The sequence below is a fragment of the Rutilus rutilus genome, assembly GCF_951802725.1.
Source record: "Rutilus rutilus genome assembly, chromosome: 4".
In the NCBI taxonomy this organism is placed as follows: domain Eukaryota; kingdom Metazoa; phylum Chordata; class Actinopteri; order Cypriniformes; family Leuciscidae; genus Rutilus; species Rutilus rutilus.
The window spans coordinates 44,443,753-44,469,605 of NC_140212.1; the positions used below are offsets into that span (position 1 = coordinate 44,443,753).

At 43.1% G+C, this 25,853-nt stretch overlaps 1 protein-coding gene across 1 annotated transcript in view; it reads left to right on the top strand.

The window, feature by feature from the left end:
- The window catches only part of LOC311289848 (uncharacterized protein), a gene marked incomplete at its 5' end in the record, with an annotated part of 137,000 nt that overhangs the window by 67,090 nt on the left and 44,057 nt on the right, over positions 1-25,853 (top strand). The window contains one exon of the mRNA XM_084408094.1: positions 1,151-1,324. Coding sequence (XP_084264220.1) covers positions 1,151-1,324 — 174 coding nt within the window. The remainder of the gene's footprint in view (positions 1-1,150; positions 1,325-25,853) is intronic.

Genomic DNA, 25,853 nt, shown 5'->3' on the forward strand with positions numbered 1-25,853 from the left:
CAAACCGAGAGGTTTAATTCGGTACCAAGATTGATATGTCCGGAAGATACAAGCATAGAGATACATTCTTATTCTTTAAAATAAGCACTTAGAGTTCAACTAACACAACTGGAAAGTCATAACTAGGCAAATATGAGGGGGGAAACATACATCCATACAGGAATATATCATATACATTTCAGAATTACTTATATTCTGAGTTAGATGCAAAGAATGTTTGTGTGTGTGTTGGGCATCTCGGAGAGGGCTCCTCCTGCCACCTGGACTTCTTGTTTGCCGAAAAAGGGTAGTTGAACTGATTATGATCTGTTTGAAGCTCACAACAGAGTTTTGAGGTCTTCCTGTTAAATTTCCACCAGGCCACAAACATGTCAGAAGGAGCAGTTTGATTCAGACTCATCTGTGCTAAGCTGTGATTTACATGATATGAGTCAATGGGTTAAAAGCTTTCTGAATTTTAGAATGAGTAAGTCATCGTGATTTTGTCCATACGCTACACAAGCGACTGAGAGCTGAGAATTTGGTTCATATCAAAAGTAACTGTCATCATCAGTGTCCCCTTTGCTTCACGAGAGTGTGTGTGAGAGAGATGAGGCTGCTGCTAGTGATCAAAAACACCAGAAAAACACCAAGTCTTATTAGCGCAATTTTCCACCGGACAAAATTGCGCTTGTTAACTCATGATTTCTGTTCTGTGCGTCTGTGCGCACCAATCTTGCACTTCTATCTACTCCTCAACCAGACCACCTAGAGACTTTGGGTTTTCGGCATTATGTTAAGGAAGGTCTAATCTTGGGAACGCACAAAAAAAATCCAGGAAAATATTTACTATCTCTTAGTGTTGTGATCCCATGAGGTGAGAAAATTGTGCTAAAACACTCACCGAGTTTTTATTACTTGTTTACATTTATTTATAAACACTGTTAGTCTTTTGTAATTGCCTTCATTTTAAATGGGTGACTTGCGGGCCTAAACAGTTCAGAAAAATAAATACAAGTAACGTGTGTGAAAATAAATGCTGGTTTAATGTTTTATGAAGAGATAATTGTTTTAGCTGTGCTTAATTCACTACAGTTAAAGGTTTTTTCAAGCTCCAGATTATAAACGCTAATAAGCATTACTACTGCTCTTTGTTTTGTTCTCTACACAGACTACACAGCTGTAATCTCACAGCTCAGTCCTGTGAGAGTTTATCATCAGCTCTACAATCCTCAAGCTCCTTTCTGAGAGAGCTGGACCTGAGTAACAATGACCTGCAGGATTCTGGAGTGAAGCTTCTTTCTGGTGGACTGAAGAGTCCAAACTGTCAGCTGGAGATACTAAGGTAAATGTTTTAAAATAATTAACTATGCTATAATCAGAGGGTGACTGAAATTTTATACAGACGTATGACCCACATGTCTAAGATAAATATTGTTTGGGGTGAGGGGAAGGGAATGGACTGTATGAAGATTGAATTTGCAACAGTTTCTAAAACTGTAAAATGCTTCTATTTCATGCATGATTTGCTTCTGACAGCACTGAACAAGCTAGCAGTGCCATCTAGTGGCTGTGCACTGTTAGCATCTCATTCTGGGTACACACCAAAATATTTTTTACAACTTATAAAATGTTCAAAATGTGATAGACCACAAACATGAGGACAAAAAATCCTAGATTTAACCGCTTTGCTCCTATAGCGTGTGGTGTGCCATGATGTGACCACACACAAACAGATTCTCAACCAGAGTCTCGACAAGACTTCAGAATAAGCATGGGGAACGATGTGCAGGAAAAAATTGCGATTATAGTGTTTGGAATGATTTTCACAGAAAATTCACGGGTGAAAAAAAGTGATTTTTTTTTCCATCCCTCCATCTCTGCTTTCACATCAATTTCACTTTGTGCTGTGCCATAACTGTGTTTGTTATGCTTCTGTCTTCCATCATCTCGCTTTCTGATTGGATATTGTTTCGTTTCACCTGATAATCTCCAGAGCGTGCGTGCATTTGTCCTCAGGGTTCCCCCCACACATCAGGACTTCTGATTTCTGGTTTGGACACTCTTAACACACCTCACGCCAAGGGAAAATCTGATAAAATAATCTGTAGAACCATCAAGATAATCAGGACATAGCTAGGATTGTCGGAAGGGGGGAAATCAGCCCAAAATCATCCCGATTATCTTTTGGTGTGTACCCAGCATCAGCCAGGGTTCAAAATTCACACCACACACCAAATAGCGATTAACTTATCAGTTGGCTGGGATATTTTTTTCATTAATACTAACAATGCATTGTTGAGTAGGGATGGGTACCGAAAAACCCAGGTATTAAACAGGCCCTGGTGCTGAATTATGCAAGACCGCTGAATCCATAAGCTCGGACATTATCGGTTCTACTGTCGGTACTGGAGAAATTAAGAAAGTACATGTGCTATTTATTATTGCTATTAAGAAATTATACCATACCATACCATCTACTTCCGCTTATCGGGGCCGGGTCGCGGGGGATGCCCAGACTTCCCTCTCCCTAGACACTTCTTCTAGCTTTTCCGGGGGGACACCGAGGCGTTCCCAGGCCAGCCGGGAGACATAGTCCCTCCAGCATGTCCTAGGTCTTCCCTGGGGTCTCCTCCCAGTCGGATGCGCCCATCCGGAACAGATGCCCGAGCCACCTCAGCTGACCCCTCTCGATGTGGAGGAGGAGCAGCTCTACTCTGAGCTCCTCCCGAGTGACCGAGCTTCTCACCCTATTTCTAAGGGATCGCCCAGCCACCCTGCGGAGAAAGCTCATTTCGGCCGCCTGTATCCAGGATCTTGTCCTTTCGGTCATAACCCGAAGCTCATGACCATAGGTGAGAGTAGGAACGTAGATTGACCGGTAAATCGAGAGCTTCACCTTGCGGCTCAGCTCTTTCTTCACCACGACAGACCGGTACATCGACCGCATTACTGAAGAAGCTGCACCAATCTGTCTGTCAATCTCCCGTTCCATCCTTCCCTCACTCGTGGACAAGACCCCAAGATACTTGAACTCCTCCACTTGAGGCAGGAACTCTCCACTAACCTGAAGTGGGCAAGCCACCCTTTTCCGACTGAGGGCCATGGCCTCGGATTTGGAGGTGCTGATTCTCAACCCAGCCGCTTCACACTCGGCTGCAAACCGTCCCAGTGCATGCTGAAGGTCCTGGTGTGATGAGGCCAACATGACAACGTCATCCGCAAAGAGCTTAAGAAATTATTATCTTGCAAATTTAATCTCGCCAGCCACTTCTATATATAATTTTGAACCATTTGTCTGTGATGCATTTTTGCTAAAGAGAGAGAGTGTGTGTGTGTGTGTGAGTGAGAGAGAGAGAGAGAGAGAGCGAGATCTTTCACGTGGAGCCACGGCGCGCACAACACAACAGCACTGCTTAATGAGTGACGATGAGGACAGAACTAAACATTCAAACAGTTACACTTTAGATCTTTCATATTAAACAAATTTTATTTTAGATTTAGATTTTGTCTTCCAATGATTATAAAAAAGAAGATATTTGAGGTATAACCATTAAAATCTAAAGCCGCATTCTGTCTAGCGCAACTTCCTTCCCGCTGTCATTTCTCCCTAAAACCCAAACGTAACGTCAGAATCAGCACGATCGTTGATTGTTGTAAAATGTAGTCTATACTGTTGCTAAACTGCGGGACACGTTTTTATAATAAAAGGCTATTAAAAGTACCAAAACTGATGACAATAGATGCTGTTCCAAATGTGGCGCACGCTCCGAAACTCACCGCAACGAGACAAGCAACGTATATCTTGGGCTTTGTGTGTGCATCTAAACGATCAAATACACACAAAAATATGTCAAAATGGCCATCTTGGAGATTCACTTAAACAGTTTATTCACTTAAATACAGTTTGTCTTAACCCCCTGGGGTCGGCAGTATCGCCGGCGATACCAGCTCGCTTTTTTTCTTATCAGTTCAAAAGAGATTCAAAAATACTCTGTTAACTTTGATTTTACAAACAAATTTCACACATCAATCGATCCTGTTAAGTGTGTATTATTTTTGTGTATACTCACAATAAAAACAAAGTGTTGTGCTTTTTGAAAAAATAAAGAAAAATAAACATGATGCGAGTTATGCCTACTCTGTGTCAGTGAAGTCAATTCTGAAACACGTCCGAAAATGAACTGTAACTCAGCGAATACTCAGTCAAACAGGCATACAGATACACAGACATGAAGCTTGAATTCTCTTCTTTTAAATGAAGTAATTTTTATAAAAAACAAATATTCACAGTTTATGTAATATGTATAAAAAGAGAGAGATGTCAGTCGTGCTCATCTAAGCTCATTATGTTTTAATGTGACTCAGCCCACGGAGACCGCGCACTATTCAAACGCAAATGACTGAGGGCGCAAACCTGTGAAACGCCCACATCAGCTGGATAACACACACCGCGAGTTCACTTTCAGACTCATGTACTTTACGACGCTGTGAGGAATAATACTATCTTAATAATAATCCTGGAAAATTTACCTCAGAAGTGCTGGAAGTTTCATTTCGAGGAGCAACAGATCCGGCTGAGGAATAGGTCAGTTATACAGATGGTAAGCAACCAGAATGCCTATTACAGCCAAGCCAGGTGCCGCGGCAAAAATAAACCAGTCGCATTTCAAAGTCATTCGCGAAATGACCGCCAGGTGGCGCAAAGGGATATTGTGCAAAACAGCAGCAATTGCTACATTTTTTCCAATTGCCGTAAGCGTTAATGTCAATTATTAGTCAGGATGAAATACTACAACTATGGTAAACAGAATAGAACATTTTATAAGGCCAGAAAAATAGAATAACAAGTAAAAAATAGAGACGATAACAACATAACCTGTAATATATTATCGGCCTAGACGTCGGTGGGCGACAAGCCTATTCCCCGGGAAGCAGTGCGATAAAAAACACAAAAACAAATTTAATACCAAAAATAACAAAAAAAGTAAATTATGTGCAATGAAGCTGATTATTTGTACTATTCTATTGAGGAATGAGACGAATAAAGAGCGTTTATTGCTCGTGCATGTGAGCGAACACACATTGGAACGTTTGAGCATTGCGTAATGAGTGAAGTGATGGCCGAGCGGTAGAACTTACGTTTCGATCATTTAGATGACATGGGTTCAAACCCCGAACCAACTTGGACTACAGACATTTTTATATTAGCCTATTAATGCATTTTATAGCCTATTATTGATGAAGAGATTAGTCTAGTTCTAAAACTCTGTTACACCATAGTTTTTTGATTATAATTATAAAATAAAATTACCATGCATTTCCATTTTACACTAAGGAACAAATATTATACAATGACTTTACTTCTGTAGCCTATATAATAATTCCAATCGTAATGTCAAAAGCCGTTCTGTTGAAAAAATAAAAATCAATGTTAATTCAATAGACCATATAAAATAAAACAAATATATGCAACAGGCACGTTTAAACAACAAACAATAAAATCAGAACCAGTATTCTGTTACGTTCATGGTTCCAGTGGCAGTAGTGCAATGAAGGATTTTTCAAAATGTCACAAAGCGTTTTGACATTGTTTTGAATGAAATGATGAAATTTATATTTAAGTGTTTTGACACACCACGACGAGTGGCGCTATGCATTGTTCGAAAGCCAGGTTTTATTCTGACATGTTGAATTAGTGTTCGACAAACGCGGCGGCGCGTTCATTTGAATGAAGAGCGCTTTTCGCTCGTGTTAGTGAACACACATTGGTATGTTTGAGCAATCCGCAACTAGTAAAATGATGGCCGGGTGGTAGAACTTACGTGTCAATCATGTAGATGACACAGGTTCAAATCCCGAAACAACTTGGACTACTGACGTTTTTATATTAGCCTATTAATGCATTTTATAGCCTATTATTGATGCAGAGAGATTTATAGTTCTAAAACTCTGTTACACGATAGTTTTTTGCTTATATTTATAAAATAAAATTACCATGCATTTCCATTTTACACTAAGGAACAAATATTATACAATGACTTACCTCTGTAACCTATAATAATTCCAATCGTAATTTCAAAAGCAGTTCTACAAAAAAATAATGCATTGCATTTTTCTAAAGCCAGGTTTTATTCTGGCATGGTGAATTAGTGTTCGACAAACGCGGCGGCGTGTTCATTTATTTTTCTCTTAACAGCTAAAATAACTTAGTAGGCTACTCTGTAGTTTTTCGGTCATACAGATATGAGTAGAGTAGCATACATAGTTCAAAACTGTAAACTTTTATTCATATTAGGCTAACGACAAAAGTTTGTCTGTCGTCTCTGTCTCCGGGAACTGCGCGTCATAAAAATGAACCGAACGCCACTTGCCTCAGCTCAGTCATGATACGAAATCGGCTATGTCTAAAGCCTGATTATGTAATCTCGCACTAATTAAATAGGCTAAATCGCCCTGAATTAAATTGTAAAAAAAAGCTCAGATAAATGTCAATGTTGCGATATTGTTTCATTTAAGTTCATAATTATTCTATAAATGTTATTTAGTTTTGCAGCAGCACGAAGCACTGTGGTTCGAGATTTATTTAATAATAAAATAAAAAGTTTTATTCACAAATCGCACCCTGGTTGTAAGGATTCAAAGATCCCTGTGGAATTTAATATTGAGTTGAACATTTTGTTCATGACAACAAATGAACATGCGTTTGAAGATTGTATTTAGTTTTGCATGGAAAAAGCTGGCCCAAACTGAAGTAGCGTTTTAATTCTTCAATTATTGAAATAGGCCTAATTAAATATTTAGTAATAAACATTTATGACAGAAATATTACTACATAGCCTAAATTATTTAATTCCTTCATTATCAACACTTGAATAGCCTATTGCAAATGTCTAGAATAGCGATTTAAGTGTGAATTGCAAACTCTTGTTTTGTTTTGCAAACTCAGATAGCCTGTGGGGGGTTTGGAGAAGGCAGTATAGCTGCTTTATCGTGGGGGTGCAGGACAAGAGGTGTTAATGTTCCGTCTTTCATATGGAGAGTGTCGGATAGCCAGCCTGATGAGCAGGCAAATATCTCAGAAAGTGCATATGTAGGCCCTAGCCTATATCTTATTAAATTATAAATATTGTAGTTTTATTAATTGTATTTAAAGGTTTTCCACACACAATTTCAATTTAGCAGATACAAAGCTCTTTAATTCGCGATCAACCTCGTTTTATTGTGAGGTGAATACAGCAATATACTGCATCTTTGAAGCAACAAAGGCTATTTGTTATTTTTTTTTCTTTCGTGATTTGTGTGTATGACACGCAGCTACATATACAGTACTATCAGCTGTATATTGTGTTTTTACCCTGAAATGTTTAATTTCGAGAAAGACCCGGCGCGCGCAGTGAGGGAGACTTAGGCTACTAAACAACTTACTAACAAAGATCCAGCGCGAGAGAGAGGCAAAGAAAAACGCCTGTTCTTAATTTATGTTTCTTTGAACTATTTTCATTTTGTACCATTTTAATTTTTTAACTTAGCTGCAATTTATTTGACAATAGAGGTTTAAAATGTTGCAAGAATAAGATTCTGTGTTTCTTATTTTGCATCACAGAGGGAATAAACTCTATTGATGCAACCCTGTTTTAAATAAATAAACTGTCCCGACACTTTATTTATACCTTGAAATGTGCGATGGGTTTTCAAACTTAATTAATTTTCTTTTTCTTTTACATTTTCATTGTTTATTTTTTTTAATTGAAAGCAAAATTGTATTGAAAGTATTTTTCTGATTTGTTCGATCTGTTTTGAAAAATGTCTTCTGTGGCTTTGGCCGGGTATCACTGTCAGTCATATCAATTTCGTGAATGATTCACAAAAATAAATGAATAAATCATTTAGCAGATTAAAGACAAGCTTCATCATCTTCATTTTCTAACGCGATCGGCTGACAGTCTTCCTTCATCAGAAGATGTGTCGTCTTTGCAGCGGCTCAACTGGAATGTAGCAAATTTATGTTGATAATTAAACAATGCTTGATTTAATAAACAGATACATATTTAAGCATCAATAACGGAAAAACATAAACACTATTGGCAACACTGAGATTCGATCTCAGATCGCTTGAGGCTCAAGAGGCTCATGTTGTTGCGTTGACCACAGAGCTATTGTCTGAATACTGTTAAATTAAGGTCTGCTCTTACAAAGCCTCATTGATGTGGCCTAATATTGCTACCAGCTTGGCGCAGCAGCAGATTACGCAGTAGAGAATAAACTGACACTTTGCAAAGTCTGTGATTGTAGCGCCTCTTAGCGGTAAGAGGCTGCAAATACACAGCCGCAATTTACCGCCACGGGGCGTACCACCCGGCGGCGGTAAAAGTATTATTCTGGTTGCGTACCATCTGTATATTTGCTTTGTTCTAATTGCAAATGGTGTCTGTACACGCAAAGACTGTATTTATGAATCGCGTTTCTGCGTGTGAATGAATGAATGCACAGATGCGCGCTGTTGTGGAGCTTCTACAGCTGGCAAAAATACTGTTTCAAAATGAATCGCGTTTTTGTGTGTGAATGAATGAACAGCTTTTACCAAACTCTATTGCTATACTGACATCAAATAAGCTTATAATGTTGCCAATTTTTGTTCATATATGTTATATGTTATACAGTGCTATGCATAAGTTTAGACACCCATGCTAAAGTTGACTAAAAATTTAACTTAATGCCTTAATTAAAAAAATTAGGAAAAATCCAACCTTTAAGGACACCAATTTTCTTTGTGAATGAATAATGTATCGTAAATAAATAAATGTTCTTCCTTAACCCCCTGGGGTCGGCGGTATCGCCGGCGATACCAGCTCGCTTTTTTTTTTTTATCGATCCTGTTAAGTGTGTATTTTTTTTGTGTATACTCACAATAAAAACAAAGTGTTGTGCTTTTTTGCCAAATAAAGAAAAATAAACACAAAGCGAGTTCTGCCTTCTCTCTGTCAGTTAAGTCCATTCTGAAACACGTCCGAAAATAAACCATAACTCAGCGAATACTCAGTCAAACAGTCACACAGGCATGAAGCTTGAATTCTCTTCTTTTAAATGAAGTATTTTTTTATAAAAAACAAATATTCTCAGTTTATGCAATCTGTATGAAAAGAGAGAGATGTCAGTCGTTCTCATCTCAGCTCATTATTTTTAATTTGACCCCGCCCACGGAGAGCGCGCGCTATTCAAACGCAAATGACTGAGGCAATCCTGCAAACTTGTGAACGCCCCCATATCAGCTCGAGAAAACGTACTCGGTTACTAACGTAACCTCGGTTCTCTCTAGAAGAGGGAACGAGTACTGCGTAAGATATCTTACGCAAGGGGAAAATCCTTTTTCCGCGAGATATTGAAGCCAAAAATTATCCTTAATTTTGTAATAATGCAAAACGCGTTGCGGCAGCATGCAGACATAGGCGAGACAGCTCGCGCGCCTATTGGCTGCTCTGCGGCAACTGCTGCAGCCTATCGAGCGAGGCCTGGCATGACGCCAGACCCAATCAGGGTACTTCGCGCCCGCTGCGTCACGTCCCGCCGAAATGGGCGTGGTCTAGGCCTATAAATACCGCTCGCAGGCAGCTATTATCTGGTTTTTCATCATCGAAGCAACCAGAGCGTGTGCATGCACGGCAAGATACGCAGTACTCGTTCCCTCTTCTAGAGAGAACCGAGGTTACGTTGGTAACCGAGTACGTTCTCTTACGAGAGGTCTCTCGTACTCCGTAAGATATCTTACGCTAGGGGACCCAATGCAAAACGCCGTGCATGCTGAGATCTGACACCAAAGACCCAAGGGCGAAAGCCCGGGGTACATATAGTGCACAATCACTCAGGGAACTCACAGGGAGTCCAGGAAGAGGGAGGGGCGAAGCCGCACTCTTCCACATATGGTAGCGTCGCTGAGATGCGAATTTCATCATACAGACAGGGCGGGGTACGGCCTGAACTGATGGGGGAATGTGGGTCTTACACAGTTTGCCCAGGCACATCTCGTGCTGCTACTTTTTTACTGTCGAACATTGAGCTGTGCTCAGTAGACGCAGCATTCTGAGCTGATCGCATCAGGTCAGACAATACTGGTAAACTTAGACCGACAGCAGCCTGGCCTGCAGGGCGGGAACCTCTAGGTTATAAAACCTTATAAATGTAGACGGGGAGGCCCAGCCTGCCGCCATACAAATATCTTGCAAGGCAATCCCACTTGACCAGGCCCACGAAGAGGCCATGCCTCTCGTGGAGTGCGCTCTGACACCCAACGGGCACTGCATGCCCTTGGAGGCGTATGCCAGCGCTATAGCATCAACTATCCATCTGGATAGGCTCTGTTTCGACGCGGCTAGTCCCTTAGAACGTCCGCTAAACGAAACAAAGAGCTGCTCCGTCTGTCTGAAACCAGACGAGCGAGACACATAAGCTCGTAATGCCCTGACTGGGCAGAGGAGGCTCGCGTCTCTTTCCTCATCAGGGACCGGTAGGGCTGACAGGGAGATAACCTGCGCCCTAAACGGTGTGTTGAGGGATTTCGGAACATAACCGTGCTTAGGTTTGAGTATAACTTTCGAGTCATTAGGCCCAAACTCCATGCACGCCGCGCTCACAGAGAGCGCGTGCAGATCCCCTATGCGCTTCACCGAAGCGAGAGCCAGCAAAAACACCGTCTTGAAAGACAGGTGTTTCAAATCGATTGACTGTAAAGGCTCAAATGGCGCACCTTTCATGGCTTCCAGAACCGTAGAAAGGTCCCATACGGGGACTGAGGGAGGTCTGGGAGGATTCAGTCTCTTAGCCCCTCTAAGGAAGCGGATGACTAAATCGTTCCTTCCTATTGACTGACCAAGCGTTGTTTCTGAGAACGCTGCTATAGCCGCCACATAAACTTTGAGCGTGGAGGGGGCCCTGCCCCCATCCAACAGCTCTTGTAGGAAGGAAAGCACCTCCGCCACACCACAGTCTGTGGGTGACACACCACGGGCTGTGCACCAGCCCGAAAACACTGACCATTTCGAGGAATAGAGTCGTCTCGTAGACGGAGCTCTAGCCTGCGTGATCGTGTTTAATACTCCTTCAGGGAGTCCAACATGTACCCGTTGATGGCCCAGACATGAAGGGACCACAGTTCTGGGTGAGGATGCCAGATCGAACCGTGGGCCTGTGAGAGGAGGTCTCTCCTCACTGGTACTGGCCACGGGGCAGTACTTGCTAACTGCATCACGACTGGGAACCAAGGTTGGTTTTTCCAGAACGGTGCCACCAGCAGTACTGAGCATCCTTCTTCCCTGATCCGTTCTATCACCTGAGGCAGGAGAGAGACGGGGGGAAAAGCATAGAGCGGGCGGCGGGGCCACACATGGGCCAGCGCGCTCCTGCTCTTTGAGAAAAATTCCTGACAGTGAGCGTTTTCTTGAGACGCAAACAGGTCTACTTCCGCTCTGCCGAATTTCTTCCACAGCAGTTGGACTGTCTGTGGGTGTAGAGACCACTCGCCTGCCGGAACATTGTTCCTGGACAGTCTGTCCGGTCCTATGTTCAGGAGCCCTGGCACGTGCGCTGCTCTGAGCGAGCGGAGGTTGCACTGAGCCCATACCAGGAGGCGTTCTGCCAGCCTGTACAGGTTCTTGGACCTGAGGCAGCCCTGGCGATTTATGTAGGACACCACAGACATGTTGTCCGAACGGACCAAGACGTGGCGTCCTTTTATCTGGGGACAAAAACGCGTCAGCGCGTTGTCTACTGCCAGCATTTCGAGGCAGTTTATGTGCAGGAGCTTCTCCCGTTCCGACCACTGGCCGAAGAACGGTCTGCCCTCGAGCAGCGCTCCCCATCCCGAGGTGGACGCGTCCGTGGACACCACTTTCACCCTCGAGGAAGTCCCCAGGCTTACACCTAATTGGTACCAGTCGTTCGCTCTCCAAGGTTTCAGAGCTGTGACGCACTTCTGATTGACCCTGAGGCGAAGCGAACCGGATGCCCACGCTCTGCGTGGGACTCGCGCTTTCAGCCAAAACTGCAGCGGGCGCATGCGGAGCAGGCCCAGCTGGAGCACTGACGATGCTGAGGCCATGAGACCTAGCATCTTCTGAAATTTCTTGAGCGGGACAGACGCGCCGCAGCGAAACGCGTTCGCTGTGCGTTGAATGTCTACCGCGCGCTGTGGTGATAGTCGCGCTATCATGGACAGCGAGTCCAATTCTGTGCCCAGGAAAGATATCTTCTGACTGGGTAACAGAGAGCTCTTCGCCCAATTGACACTGAGACCCAAATCCTCGAGGTGATCGAGTAAAATGGTCGTGTGTTCTATGAGCACTGCGCGAGATTGCGCCAGAATCAGCCAATCGTCCAAATAGTTCAGCACTCGTATGCCTCTCATTCTGAGGGGTGCGAGCGCCGCGTCCATGCACTTCGTAAATGTACGGGGTGCCAGGGACAAACCGAATGGCAGGACTGTGTACTGATATGCCTGGCCCTCGAAGGCGAATCTCAAATATCGCCTGTGACGTGACGCTATCTGTATTTGAAAATACGCGTCTTTCAGATCTATTGACACAAACCAATCTCCTTGGCGAATCTGCACAAGGATTTGTCTGGTCGTGAGCATCCTGAACTGTCGCTTCACAAGCACTTTGTTCAGTTGCCTTAGATCTAGTATGGGTCTGAGACCCCCGTCTTTTTTCGGTACCAGGAAGTATCTGCTGTATAGCCCTCCTTCGCTCTGAACTTGAGAGAGAGGCTCTATGGCCCCTTTGCTCAATAGTTTCGTCACTTCGGCTCGAAGTAAATGTGCTACTTCTGTTTTTATCGTGGTCTCGACGCGCGCCACATAGCGGTGAGGGCGTCGGCGAAACTGCAGCGAATAGCCTCTTTTTATAATGTTCAGCACCCACTTCGAAACCCCGGGCAGCTTTGCCCATGCGTCTGCATGGATAGCTAGGGGTTGAATACGAAGCGCGCTCCGCTCGCTCAGCGATGGAGAGGCTTCGGCGTGCTGCAACACAAGCATCGCGCTCGTGACATTTGAGGCATGGGGCGCGCTGATAACAGCGGGCAGATTGCCCGCGCTCGACTCCTCTGCGGTGGTCAGCCGCGAGGGGGAGGGCTGGGCGGTTCCCGTGGGAACTGTCATGTCTATGTGTGGATGTGGGCGCGGGACAGCGGGCACATTTATCACACCGAAAACATCGTTCGCTTGCGTGAAGCGAGTGCACGTTGGTTTCGTTTTTACAGAAACCGTGAGACATGCACAACGCGGTGTTAGTGGGCACTGGGTAGTGGGCACTTTCACCATGTTTGAAGCGCAACCGATCTGAGTCGGTTTTATGTGCGCGAGCCCTGTGTGACAGGCTGTGCTTGTGTGTAGGGATGGGCACTGGGCAGTGGGCATTCTTACTACACATGAAACACCATCGGCCGTGGCCGGGACACCAGAAAATACACTCTTTTGGGGATTTATCTGGGTAGCCGTGAAAACGGCATTTGTGTGCAGGCAAGCGGGTGACAGAACCGACTTGTTGGCTGCAGAAAACACTGGAACAGTCACATTTGCTGGAACTGGACGAGCGAATAGCTTTGGTGTGAGTCTGGCCGCAGCGGGACTTAAACACCGTCGTTTTCCTAGCTGTGCTAGGACGACTTCGGGGCCTCGGGCTTCACCGTAATCCTAGGTCGCGGGCCACGTACAGCGGGGCGGCGACCGGATGAGCGGGAGCGCGGTCTCGCACTTAGGGCCTGGCGGCACTGTGAAGTGGAGGCAGTGGACGGTGGCTGTGAGCTCTGAGCAGACGGTTTCGCACGGCCTGCTGCAGAGCTGGAGCGCTTCGGGAGGAAGCGCTTCATAGCCTGTGACACTTTCTGTACCTCTGCGAATCTCTCCGCGAAATCCTTGACGGAGGATCCAAAGAGGCCTGTGGCGGAAAGCGGGGCGTCGAGGAACGCGGTGCGCTCAGACTCGGCCATTTCCGAGAGCGTCAGCCAAAGATGTCTCTCAGTCACGGTGAGAGAGGCCATATTCCGTCCAATGGCTTGCGCTGCAGACTTAGTAGCACGGAGAGCGAGGTCCGTGGCACTCCTTAAGTCCGGCACGCAGATCGCGTCAGGACCTTCCTCATCCAGCTTACGGAGGAGATCGGCCTGGAAGATCTGAAGCGTTGCCATGGTGTGCAGCGCTGACGCAGCTTGCCCGGCGGCGGAGAAAGCGCGGCGGAGCAGGCTTGACGTCGTGCGGCAAGCTTTAGAGGGTAGGGCCGACTTAGCACGCCGTCCCGCAGAGGGCGGGCATAAGTGGGCCGCTATCGCCTCTTCGACCGGCGGCAGCGAAAGGTATCCTTTGTTCTTGGCATCGTCAACAGCGGAGAATGCCAAAGAAACAGCAGGACGCACTCTAGCCGAATAGGGGGCGTTCCAGGACTTGGCGACTTCTTCGTGTAACTCAGGAAGAAAAGGCGCCGGTCTGGACGCAGGCGAAGCGCGCTCCCCAGGCAGGAAAAATCCATCCAGCCGGTTGTGAGCAGGCTGCTCAGGCGAAGACCACTCGAGGCCGAGGCTCGCCGCGGCCTGTGCGAGTACTCGCATGAGCTCCGTCTCGATGGACGCTCTCTTGCCTGAAGACATGCGGGCAGGGGGCGCGGGGTCCTCAGAGCCCGCCCAATCCTCACTGCCTGACGCCAGGATAGAGCAGGAATCATCCTCTCCCAGCAGGGCTTCCTCATCCACGATGTCAACGGAAGCGGCGGCAGACGGCGGCCGCTGTCCGTCAGGAAGCGAGGCTGACGAAGCCGGGGAAGCAAGCGGGCGAACCGGCGAGCTTTGGCGGCTGAGGGAGGGTTCCGGGGCCCGCTGGGCACGGCGCTTTTTACGGCGCGACGCCGCGGCGGGCGGGGGAGCAGTCTCGGTGAAGAAGGCTAGGCGAGTCCTCAGAGTCGCCATTGCCATCAGCTCGCAGTGAGGGCGGCGACACACACACACACAAAAGTACAGTGTAATAAAAGGGAAGGATATAAGCGCCGGAAAGCGCAGCAGGAAGGCAGGAAGGCGGCGCGGCCAGCGACTTCAGTGACTCGTCCCGCTGAAGGTGCTCTCTCTCAGACGGCGCGGCTTCTTCTCCGGCTCCAGCGATGCGTGTGCTTCGCTTGAAGGATGAAAAATCAGATAATAGCTGCCTGCGAGCGGTATTTATAGGCCTAGACCACGCCCATTTCGGCGGGACGTGACGCAGCGGGCGCGAAGTGCCCTGATTGGGTCTGGCGTCACGCCAGGCCTCGCTCGATAGGCTGCTGCAGTTGCCGCAGAGCAGCCAATAGGCGCGCGAGCTGTCTCGCCTATGTCTGCATGCTGCCGCAACGCGTTTTGCATTATTACAAAATTAAGGATAATTTTTGGCTTCAATATCTCGCAGAAAAAGGATTTTCCCCTAGCGTAAGATATCTTACGCAGTACGAAAGACCTCTCGTAAGAGAACACATCAAGCTTATTCAGATCATTGTACTTGTTTACACCGTCTCGCGGCGCTGTGAGGAATAATACTATCGTAATAATAATAATGGAAAATGTACCTCAGAAGTGCTGGTATTTCGAGGAGCAACAGATTCAGCTGAGCTGAGGGATACTGTAGTAAGTTTTTTTTTCATTCTCAAGTGAATCGCGTTTCTGTGTGTGAATGAATGAACGGCAGAGAGGCGCGCTGTTTACCACAACTCGCAAAAAGACGGTTTAAATTTGAATCGCGTTTCTGTGTGTGAATGAATGATCCGCTTTTAGCAAACTGTATTGCTATACTGAGTAAAAATCTACTGAAATATGTTGATATAAAATGTATTTGTATAAGCAACGTATTAAACTGCAAATTAACATTTATATTTCTTATAATAAAAACGAAAGACCTATGTTACAGACATATGAAAGTCAACATTTCGTTGATTAGTTTTGGATAGATTATACATTTTTACTGTAAAATATCTGCCACCTCAAATAAGCTTTTGTTTGCCAATTTTTGCTCATATGTTAAATATAGTATGTTTTGTCAAAAATAAAGTAATCACATAATCAATCAAATCCTTAACTTTGAAATATGTATGATAAAATGTATTTTTAATTTTGTAATTTTTTTTTTATATATATTTTCTTTATTGGGTTTTTAACAGTTACAATTACGATTACAATACAATCTTCCCACCCCTCCCTCTTACAGCTTACGGGAAAAAAAATGGTAATAATAATATTCAAAATAAATAATAAATATTTATATAATAATAGTATATTAAAAATAATAATAATAATAATAATAATGATAATGATAATTTTGAGACAAGACAAATTCTAGATTTCCCAGCATTGACAGTAAAGGAACCAATTATTCCACATTTGCTTAGTCCACAAGTTATTTAAACATGAAAGGTTTGACAGCAGCTATGGAGCATAGTCAATATGAAGAAGAAGAAAAAAATAAAAAGGAGAGGGATATATTCCCTAGGAGAATTGGCACATCTTCATAAAAAATATAAATCACACATTATAAAGCTACTAGTCCAGAAAACAAGAGAACTGACACAAAAAAAAAAAAAAAAAAAAAAAGTTTTAAATACTATAGTGGTTTTAACAGAAACAGATATTTATAAAAGATCGGCATGCACACATTTATAAAAATTAAATAAATAAATAAACACACAGAAAGATGATATAGCAAGGTGGAATTGAGGCAGGTTACTCCATTTCAGAGGCAGGGGAGCTCTTTAAAATACCTTATAAAGGGGGACCATGTGTCTTGAAACTTACGTTTCGAACCCCGTATCATGTATTTAATCTTTTCGAGTTGAATGTAAGACATCACTTCTTTCAGCCAGCTTCTATGTGTTGGAGGGCCTGTCTTTTTCCACTGAAATAATATTAAACGCCTTGCCAGTAATGTAGTGAAGGCGATAACAGAGCGAATATCTTTCCTAAGTTCTATACCCTCGGGAGCAACACCAAAAATGCACATTAAGGGATCAGGGTCAATTTGGATGCCATATATATTATTATATCATTCAAAAATCTCACTCCAAAACTCCTCAAACCCAGGACAAAGCCAGAACATGTGGGCAGTTGTGGCAGGCGATTGTGAACATCTATTGCATGCAGAGCTGACATTCGGGTAAATCTTAGCTAGTTTGGCGTTAGTGAAATGAAGCCTATGAAGAACCTTAAATTGAACTAAGCCATGCCTCGCACAGGGTGACGAGGAGTGCACATGGTTTAAAGCATCTTCCCATTCTCCATCTGTAATTTCTCTCCTTAAATCACTTTGCCAATCTTTGCGGATATGTTCCAAGTTCTGTGGGTCTATAGATGTTATAATAGAGTATATGCTAGAAATGAGACCTCTACTATGCGGTTTCAGATCAAGCAATGTATCCATAGGTGAGATAGGGGGTAATCCTGGAAAGGAGACAAAAACCTTCTTGATGAAACTCCTAACCTGCAAGAACCTAAAAAAGTGGGATCTTGGTAAGGCAAAATTACGTACAAGCTCTTCAAAAGAGCAAAAAGTGTTATCAATATATAAGTCTCTTAGGAGCCTAATCCCCCTCTCCTCCCAGACACAAAAAGCGGCGTCCACATAAGATGGTGGGAATAGACAGTTAGAGACCATAGGACCTAGAATGGAAGGTGATTGCAGACCAAAATGTCTTCTAAATTGGGCCCAAATTTTTTAAGTATGAGTCAGTACAGGATTGGGGGCGGAATTATAAATTTCCCCCACCAGGGGGAGTGAAGAGCAAATTAGAGAGCTAAGCTTGAAGTTAGCACATGATTGTTCCATTTGCACCCATAAAGGGGTATTTTGAGGATCTACACTAGGTAGCCAATAGATTATTTTTTGAACGTTGCTTGCCCAATAATAAAATAACAGATTAGGTAGCGCCATCCCTCCTTGACATTTTAATCTCTGCAAAAAAGTCTTCCTAATACGAGGGGTCTTATTCCCCCATAGGAAGGAGGCGATTAGACTGTCCAGCTTAGTAAAAAAATTCTTCCTGATGAAAACAGGTATATTCGAAAATAAATACAAAAACCTTGGTAAAACAGACATTTTGATCAGGTTTGTACGACCTGCTAAAGACAGGGGCAGAGAGGACCATTTCACAAAATCCTTTTTACATCGATCCAAAAGTGGGCAAAAATTGGCCTTAAACAAATTATTAAACGATCTTGTGACTTGAACACCCAAGTATTTGAACCCCTCACTTACTACTCTGAACGGGATAGAGGAAGAGTCTCTACAAGAGCCCGGAGTGATTGGGAAAAGCTCACTCTTACTCATGTTAAGCTTATAGCCAGATAACTTGCCAAACTCCTTTATTAGTGAAATAATTTGAGGTATTGAGGAGGTTGGGCTTGATACATATAATAAAATGTCATCTGCATATAATGAAATTTTATGTTCTGTACCATGTCGTGTAATACCTTTAAAATTTGCTGACTGGTGAAGCGCAGCAGCCAAGGGTTCAATTGATAGGGCGAATAAGAAGGGAGAGAGAGGGCACCCTTGCCTGGTGCCCCGGTAGAGAGGGAAGTATTCAGAGTATACATTGTCTGTGCACACTGAAGCAATCGGGGAGGTATATAACAATCTAATCCATGAGATTGAGTCTGTAGGAAATCCAAACTGTATAAGAGTGTTAAATAGGTATTCCCATTCTACCCTATCAAAGGCCTTTTCAGCGTTGAGAGAGATTACTGCTTCAAGTTCACCTGGGGGAGAATTTGTGTATATTATATTATATAGTCGTCGTAAATTATTAAATGGGTTACGGCCACAAATAAATCCTGTTTGGTCAGTCGAAATTATAGTAGGAATAATGGACAAAATTTTAAAATCTGCATTCAGAAGCGAGATTGGCCTGTATGATTCGCAACGAGTGGGATCCTTACCCTCCTTTGGGATAAGAGAAATTGAGGCTTGCGTGAGCGTTGAGGGAAGAGTGCCTGTATCGAACGACTCATTATAAACAGCCACAAGAAGCGGGCCCAGCAAGGCTGCAAACTTCTTATAAAATTCTATCGGGAATCCATCCGGTCCCGGAGCTTTGCTGCTCTGCATTGCCGCAATAGCCTGTGCAACTTCTGCTGCATCCACAGGCCTGCCTAGGTCAGAGTAAAGGTCAGAATTAATTGTTGGTAAATCAATTTTTTTAAAGAAGGAATCTAGAGTTGCAGAATCATTCGGGTACTCTGAAGTGTATAGGGTAGAGTAAAAATGAACAAAACTGTCATTAATATCTTTCTGATTATGAACCATGGATCCAGATGGGGCCTTAATATGAGTTATCATTTTAGAATTATTTAATTGACAAGACTGAAAAGCCAATAATTTACTGGCTTTATCCCCAAATTCATAAAATGCATGTATCGTTTTTAACAACCTCTTCTCTTCATGTGCAGTTGACAGCAAGTTATCGGACTGAAGACTTATTCTTATTTCTTTGTATAAGCGAGGACAGGGAGAGATGGCGTACTGTTCATCTAACCTGTTAATAGCTTCTGAAATATTTCTGAGTTTAGAGAGTTCTTGCTTTTTAGCATAGGAGGAGAAAGAGATTATTTTGCCCCGCAAATACGCTTTCAATGCCTCCCATAGTACAGATCTAGATATATTGTGCCTGTCATTTAGTTCCAAATACATATTTATCTCTTTAGTTTAATAATGAATTCTTCATCTGCCAAAAGCAAAGTATTAAGTCTCCAAGGTTTAAAGGAAGAATGTTGAGTTGGTAAACTAAGCACAAAAGAGGAAGGAGCATGATCAGATATAACAATATTATGATACATACTAGATGAGACAAAGGGCACGATACTCTTATCAACTAAGAAAAAAATCAATGCGACTATACGAGTGATGAACAGGAGAGAAAAAGGAGAATGTTCTGGAGGAAGGGAAAATAAATCTCCAGGGGTCTAATAGTCCAAATTGGTCACAGAAATGTTTAATGTTTATAGCTGCCTTAGAAGGCTGTATGACTCTAGAGGAAGATCTATCCAGCGAAGTGTTCAGAACACAGTTAAAGTCCCCACCTATAATTAAAGCATAATCATCAGCAGGTGGAATAGATGTGAAGACTTTGCTGAAAAAATTGCTATCATCAAAGTTTGGGGCATAAATGTTAACAAGGATAACTTGCCTGTCGAGCAGGCGGCCTGTGACGATAACGTAGCGACCGTAGGAGTCACTAATAACCTTCTCACTGGTGAAAGAAATGTTCTTCTTAATAAGAATAGCAGTACCTCTGCCTTTTGCATTAAAGCTCGAGTGGAATACCTGTCCTCCCCAACTCCGCCTAAGTTTAATTACATCTGAATTCAGAATATGGGTTTCTTGTAGAAAAGCAATGTCTGCATTTAATTGTCGTAAGTGAGAAAAAATCTTATTTCTTTTAATGAAATTGTTCATGCCTTTCACGTTCCATGTTATAAAATTTACATCACATTTATTAACGTTGGTCATGCTATCAGAAAGTATTGGCAAATGAATAAGGCAAATCTAGTGAATCTGTCACAACACAACACATGAGCACCTTGACTCCGAACAACATATGGTAAGAAGACACAAAAACATTAAATTCCCCTCCCGCCCCCCTCCCTCCTTCAAACATCGAACATCTGCTGGTATACTAAGAACCATAACTCACCAGCTCGTGTTTCTGCTCCTTGAGACTAAGTTGCTATTGATAGAAGAAATAAGTGACATTTAATATGAACTAAAGAGTGTGGATCAGTCCAAACTTAAATGAGTCTCTTCGTTATCATCACCACTCAAGCCATACAGAACCTGCTCTCAGCGGGAAACAAAAGTGGAGTCACGTAGCAGCTACATATTATCTGCCGTGATGTGCATTCCTACTCACTCGTTGAAGGGGGAACAATCCCCCTCACAAATTCCAAAGCCCGCTGCGGGGAATCAAAAAATGTTTTCGTTCCGTCATGATTGATCCGTAGACGCGCAGGGAAAAGGAGGCCGAATTCAATTCCCGCTCCTCTGAGTTCAGCCTTTACCTGGTTAAATGCCGCTCTCCGTTTTGCAACATCAGCACTTACATCTGGGTAGAAGTGTATACGCGATCCTTTGTATAACACCTGTCCCTTTTCTCGTGCCAAATGGAGAATCAATTCCCTCATCTGGTAGTGATGCATTCGCACGATGAACGGCCTGGGGGCTTGGTTAGCTTTCGGCGGGGGAGCTAGAGAACGGTGAGCCCTGTCCACCTCCGTTTTTTTGCCGAAACTCTGTTCACCGAATACCTCGAGAACCATTGCTTCAATAAATGCAGAAGGATGAGAGCCCTCGGAGCCCTCGGGGATACCGATCACACGAATATTGTTCCTCCTGGATCGATTTTCCAAGTCATCGAGTTTGGCCCTCAGTTTTTCGTTATCTTTCGACAGCGCTGCGCACGTAGATTCCAGGGCAGTAACGCGACCATCCACGTCGGTAAGGGATTCTTCCACATCCTTCAGTTTCTGTTCTTGTTCTAGTAATGAAGTTTTCACCGCAGAGATTTATGATTTAAGCTCTGCAAGGATCTCCACTCTGAGCGCCGCTACCTCAGATCTAATCCCGCCAAGGAGTTCTCTGATATCCCCCTGACTCGAGGCAGCCCCGTCCACACTCTGCATATCGCCAGCAACCTCAGTAATATCGGCCGACTTTTTAGTGTTGTTTCTCGGCATGTTTCCTACTGAGGGTCGTGAATAGTATTTCAAACTATGTCACCGAATAAGTGTTGAATAAGTCGATAAATAATAAGAAACGCACGGAGCAGACAACTTTACGACTTCTCACGCCGCCATCTTACCGGAAGTCTCACACTTGAATTGTTGTTGTAATTGTAACCTCTTTAATAAAAAAATATATTTACGGGGGGGCGCTAGTGAGCCAAGATGGAGTGAAGACGGATATTTCAGTGCGCCTGCAGGTTTATGAACATTTATGTTTTAAAAATTGGCAACTTATAACTAAAGGGGGCTTAAATTGGATCGATAATAGTTTGGGACTTTAAAGAAGTCGGTTCCTGCCGACGTTACATGTTAAATGGCGGATAAACTTCGTAAATTCAAGTATCACGGTAGCACATCAAAGCTAGAGGCTAACACCAGATCCACGAGGCAGCACACTCCAGAAGACAACGCTCCACAATCTACGAGCTCTGGTATGAGCGAGGAGATAAAAGCTGATATATTAGCCTCTATACGAGGAGAACTTTCCAAAATCATAAGAGAGGAAATGAGGAGTGCACTGTCTGAAGAGTTCACTACACTTAGGGCCGAAATAGCCAGCAATGCTACCGCTATTCGGGCAGAAATCGCCTCCATCGAGACGGACATCGAAGATGTGAAAGGTGGTCTGTCATCATGGTCTGATGAGGTGAATACACTACAGACTACTGTGACTGAACTTCAGAGTGAGCTGGTCAAACTACGGGACAAGTGTGAGGACATGGAGGGAAGGCTGAGACGCGGAAATATCCGAATAGTCGGTGTTGAGGAGCAACCGGACTCTGCCAGCCCTAAAGAGGTCTCTAAAATTATTAAAGAGGCTCTGCGGATGGACCGGGATGTAAAAATCGACCGCTCACACCGAGCGTTCGCACCTAAAAAACCGGGAGATACAGAAAGACCCCGTGTCATCATTGCCAAGCTGCATTATGATGGAGACGCTGCTGACATCCTGAGGAGAGCCAAAGACCAATCACCGCTGATCTACAATGGTAAAAGAATAGCAATTTTTCCAGATTACACCACCAGTGTGGCCAAGGCACGCGCCGCCTTCACGGATGCACGGAAAGCTCTAAGAGGACGAAGGGACGTGCGTTTTGGACTACTTTACCCTGCAAGATTTAAGATCACGTACAAGGAGGACAGTAAAGAGTTCAACGACGCCGTTAAGGCTATGGACTACATCAAGAAGACCATCCTCGCTACAACCACTGAAACTGAAACGTAGGCCGTATCTGAATCCTAAATGCCGATTTGGTGCGAACTGGTCCAGTAAATTTCACCACTGAAATATTGTTTTAAGTTGTTCAAACACTAACTGTGAGTATGGTCCACTATTTTGCTTTTGTAAACTGGTCTTATTAGTGGAAATGTGCCTAACATTGTTGCTTCTAACCACCCTTTTTTTTTGTTTTTTTTGTTACATTACAAACTCCCAGTTAGAACCGTCTCATCTATACCGTTGGTATTAATACCCTTGGTAGATTCTATCTGTTTAATTGCCTACTTTTATGTATACCTGCAGGAGCCTGAGCTCCAACAACATCTTTTTTTTCCTTAATCTTTCTCCTTTTAACTGTTATTGTACACAGCCATCTTTCTTCAGTTGTGTTTGTTGCTGCTTATTATAGTGGCTAGGGACCTAAACCCACTTTTCTTTTGCACTATGTTACTAACATCCACCTTTAATGATTATTTTGTTTATTGCGTTCTGATCCTTCTGTTCCCCGGGGATCTAATTACATCAAAAAAAACAACAGAGCATTTGTATTTCAGTTTTGCTAAGTTTAGAAAAAATGTACAACAAAGCATTAGTGTTTTCATTTGATTTAATCATCTTGGTTTCCAGCATTCACTTCGCTCAAATGATTGGTACTCTGTCAGGTCTCTGCCTCCAGCACAATTTAATATTGCAATATATCTTTTAAATTAGTCATGAGTACATTAACTGTAACAAGTTATAATGTGAAGGGTCTGCATAGTCCAATCAAAAGAAAGAAAGTACTATTGCAACTCAGACAATTAAAGTGTCACGTAGCACTTCTACAGGAAACACACCTATCAGATGCTGAACATCAGAAATTAAACAAGTCTTGGGCCGATAAAGTTTACTTCTCGTCACATTGTTCTGGTAGAAAAAGGGGCGTGGCCATTTTAATACATAGGCAAATTAACTTTACTGAAACATTAGTGCATAAAGACAGGGAGGGTAGATTTTTATTGGTAAATGGGTTAATTGATGGAACAGCAGTATCCTTTATAAATGTATATGCTCCCAATGAAGATGTACTGGGGTTCATTAAGTCAGTTTTCAATATGATTGCAGAGTACAGCTCCGGCCTTCTGATTATGGGGGGAGATTTTAATTGCGTGATGTCAAATTTAGATAGACAATCAGCTTCTCATACCCCCATATCTAAGATGGGTAAAATGCTTAAAAATGTATCTGTTGAAGCTGGGCTAGTGGATGTGTGGCGATCCAAATTCCCAAAGGAGAGAAATTTTACTTTTTATTCACATCGATATGCATCCTACTGACGGATAGATTACTTTTTTACTGCTAAAGCCGAACTACATAGAATTGAAGATATCACAATATTGCCCATCACAATCCCTGATCATGCACCTGTTACTCTCCAGTGGGATATAGGCTTGACACCATCTTTCAAGCAATGGAGACTTAATGCCTCTCTCCTTAACGACAAGGATTTCATTTATTTTTGTTAAAGCTGAGTTTAAGAGTTATTTGGATATTAACAACACGCCTGAAACATCTCCTATCATGTTGTGGGACTGCGCAAAGGCTTATTTAAGAGGCTGTATCATATCCTACGCGACAGCAAAAAAAAGACAAAAGACAGTTAAACAAAAAGACTTAGAAGATAAAATCAGAGATCTCGAACATGAACATAAAAAGGGTAGGGAACCAAGAATTCTTAATGATTTAAATAAGACCCGCAGAGAGCGTCATGACTTACTATCAGGAAAGATTGAGGGTAACCTTCGTTTTGCCAAACAGCAGTATTATGAAAATGGAAATAGAGCGAGCAGACTTTTGGCCTTTAGACTTAAAAAACAACAGTCATCAAATGTAGTTCAAAAGCTAAAATCGGGCAATAAATTCATCTCAAAACCTAAAGAAATAGCTGAAGCATTTTCAGAGTTTTATAAGGTTTTATACCAAGACACTGATACCTGTTCTGATGAAACTAGAATAGCAAATTACTTACAAAATATACATGTTTCTGAATTATCTGATACAATAGCTAAACAATTAGACGAGCCAATCCGAGAAGGGGAAATTGAAAACGTTATTTCATCCCTTAAGAATAATAAATGTCCTGGCCCGGATGGTTTCATCAATGAATTTTATAAATGTTTCATAGATATCCTTACTCCACACTTATTAGAAGCATATCGCTACAGTTTAGAAACCAAAACAATGGCACCATCCTGGTCTGATGCGACAATAGTTGTATTACATAAAGAAGGTAAGGACCCCACTGATTGTGGGTCATATAGACCATTATCTGCTCAATGTAGATGTACGTATTCTAACAGGTATCTTAGCCAGGCGATTAAATGTCATAATAACACAAATCATACATCCTGATCAAACCGGGTTTATCACTGGGAGGCATTATGGGAACAATTTGCGTCGGTTATTAAATATTATATCTCATCAAAAAGAAAACAAAGCTATGACGGCCGTAATATCTCTAGACGCCCAAAAGGCATTTGACCGTGTGTCGTGGAAATTCCTTATTCAGACATTAAAGAGGTTTAAATTCGGGCCCAAATTTGTAGATTGGATACAGACGCTATATTCATCTCCACAAGCGGCAGTTAGAGTCAATGGCTTCAGATCAGCAAGGTTTAAGCTGGAGCGCGGTTGTAGGCAAGGGTGCCCCCTGTCACCCCTCCTGTTCGCAATTAGCATTGAGCCATTGGCTCAACTCATCAGGGACAATGATGAAATTAAAGGGATTCTGACTGGCATAGAAGAACATAAAATATCATTATATGCGGATGATGTTTTATTGTATTTGACCGATCCTGTATCATCAATACCAATCTTGAAGGAAATGATTTCTGTTTAT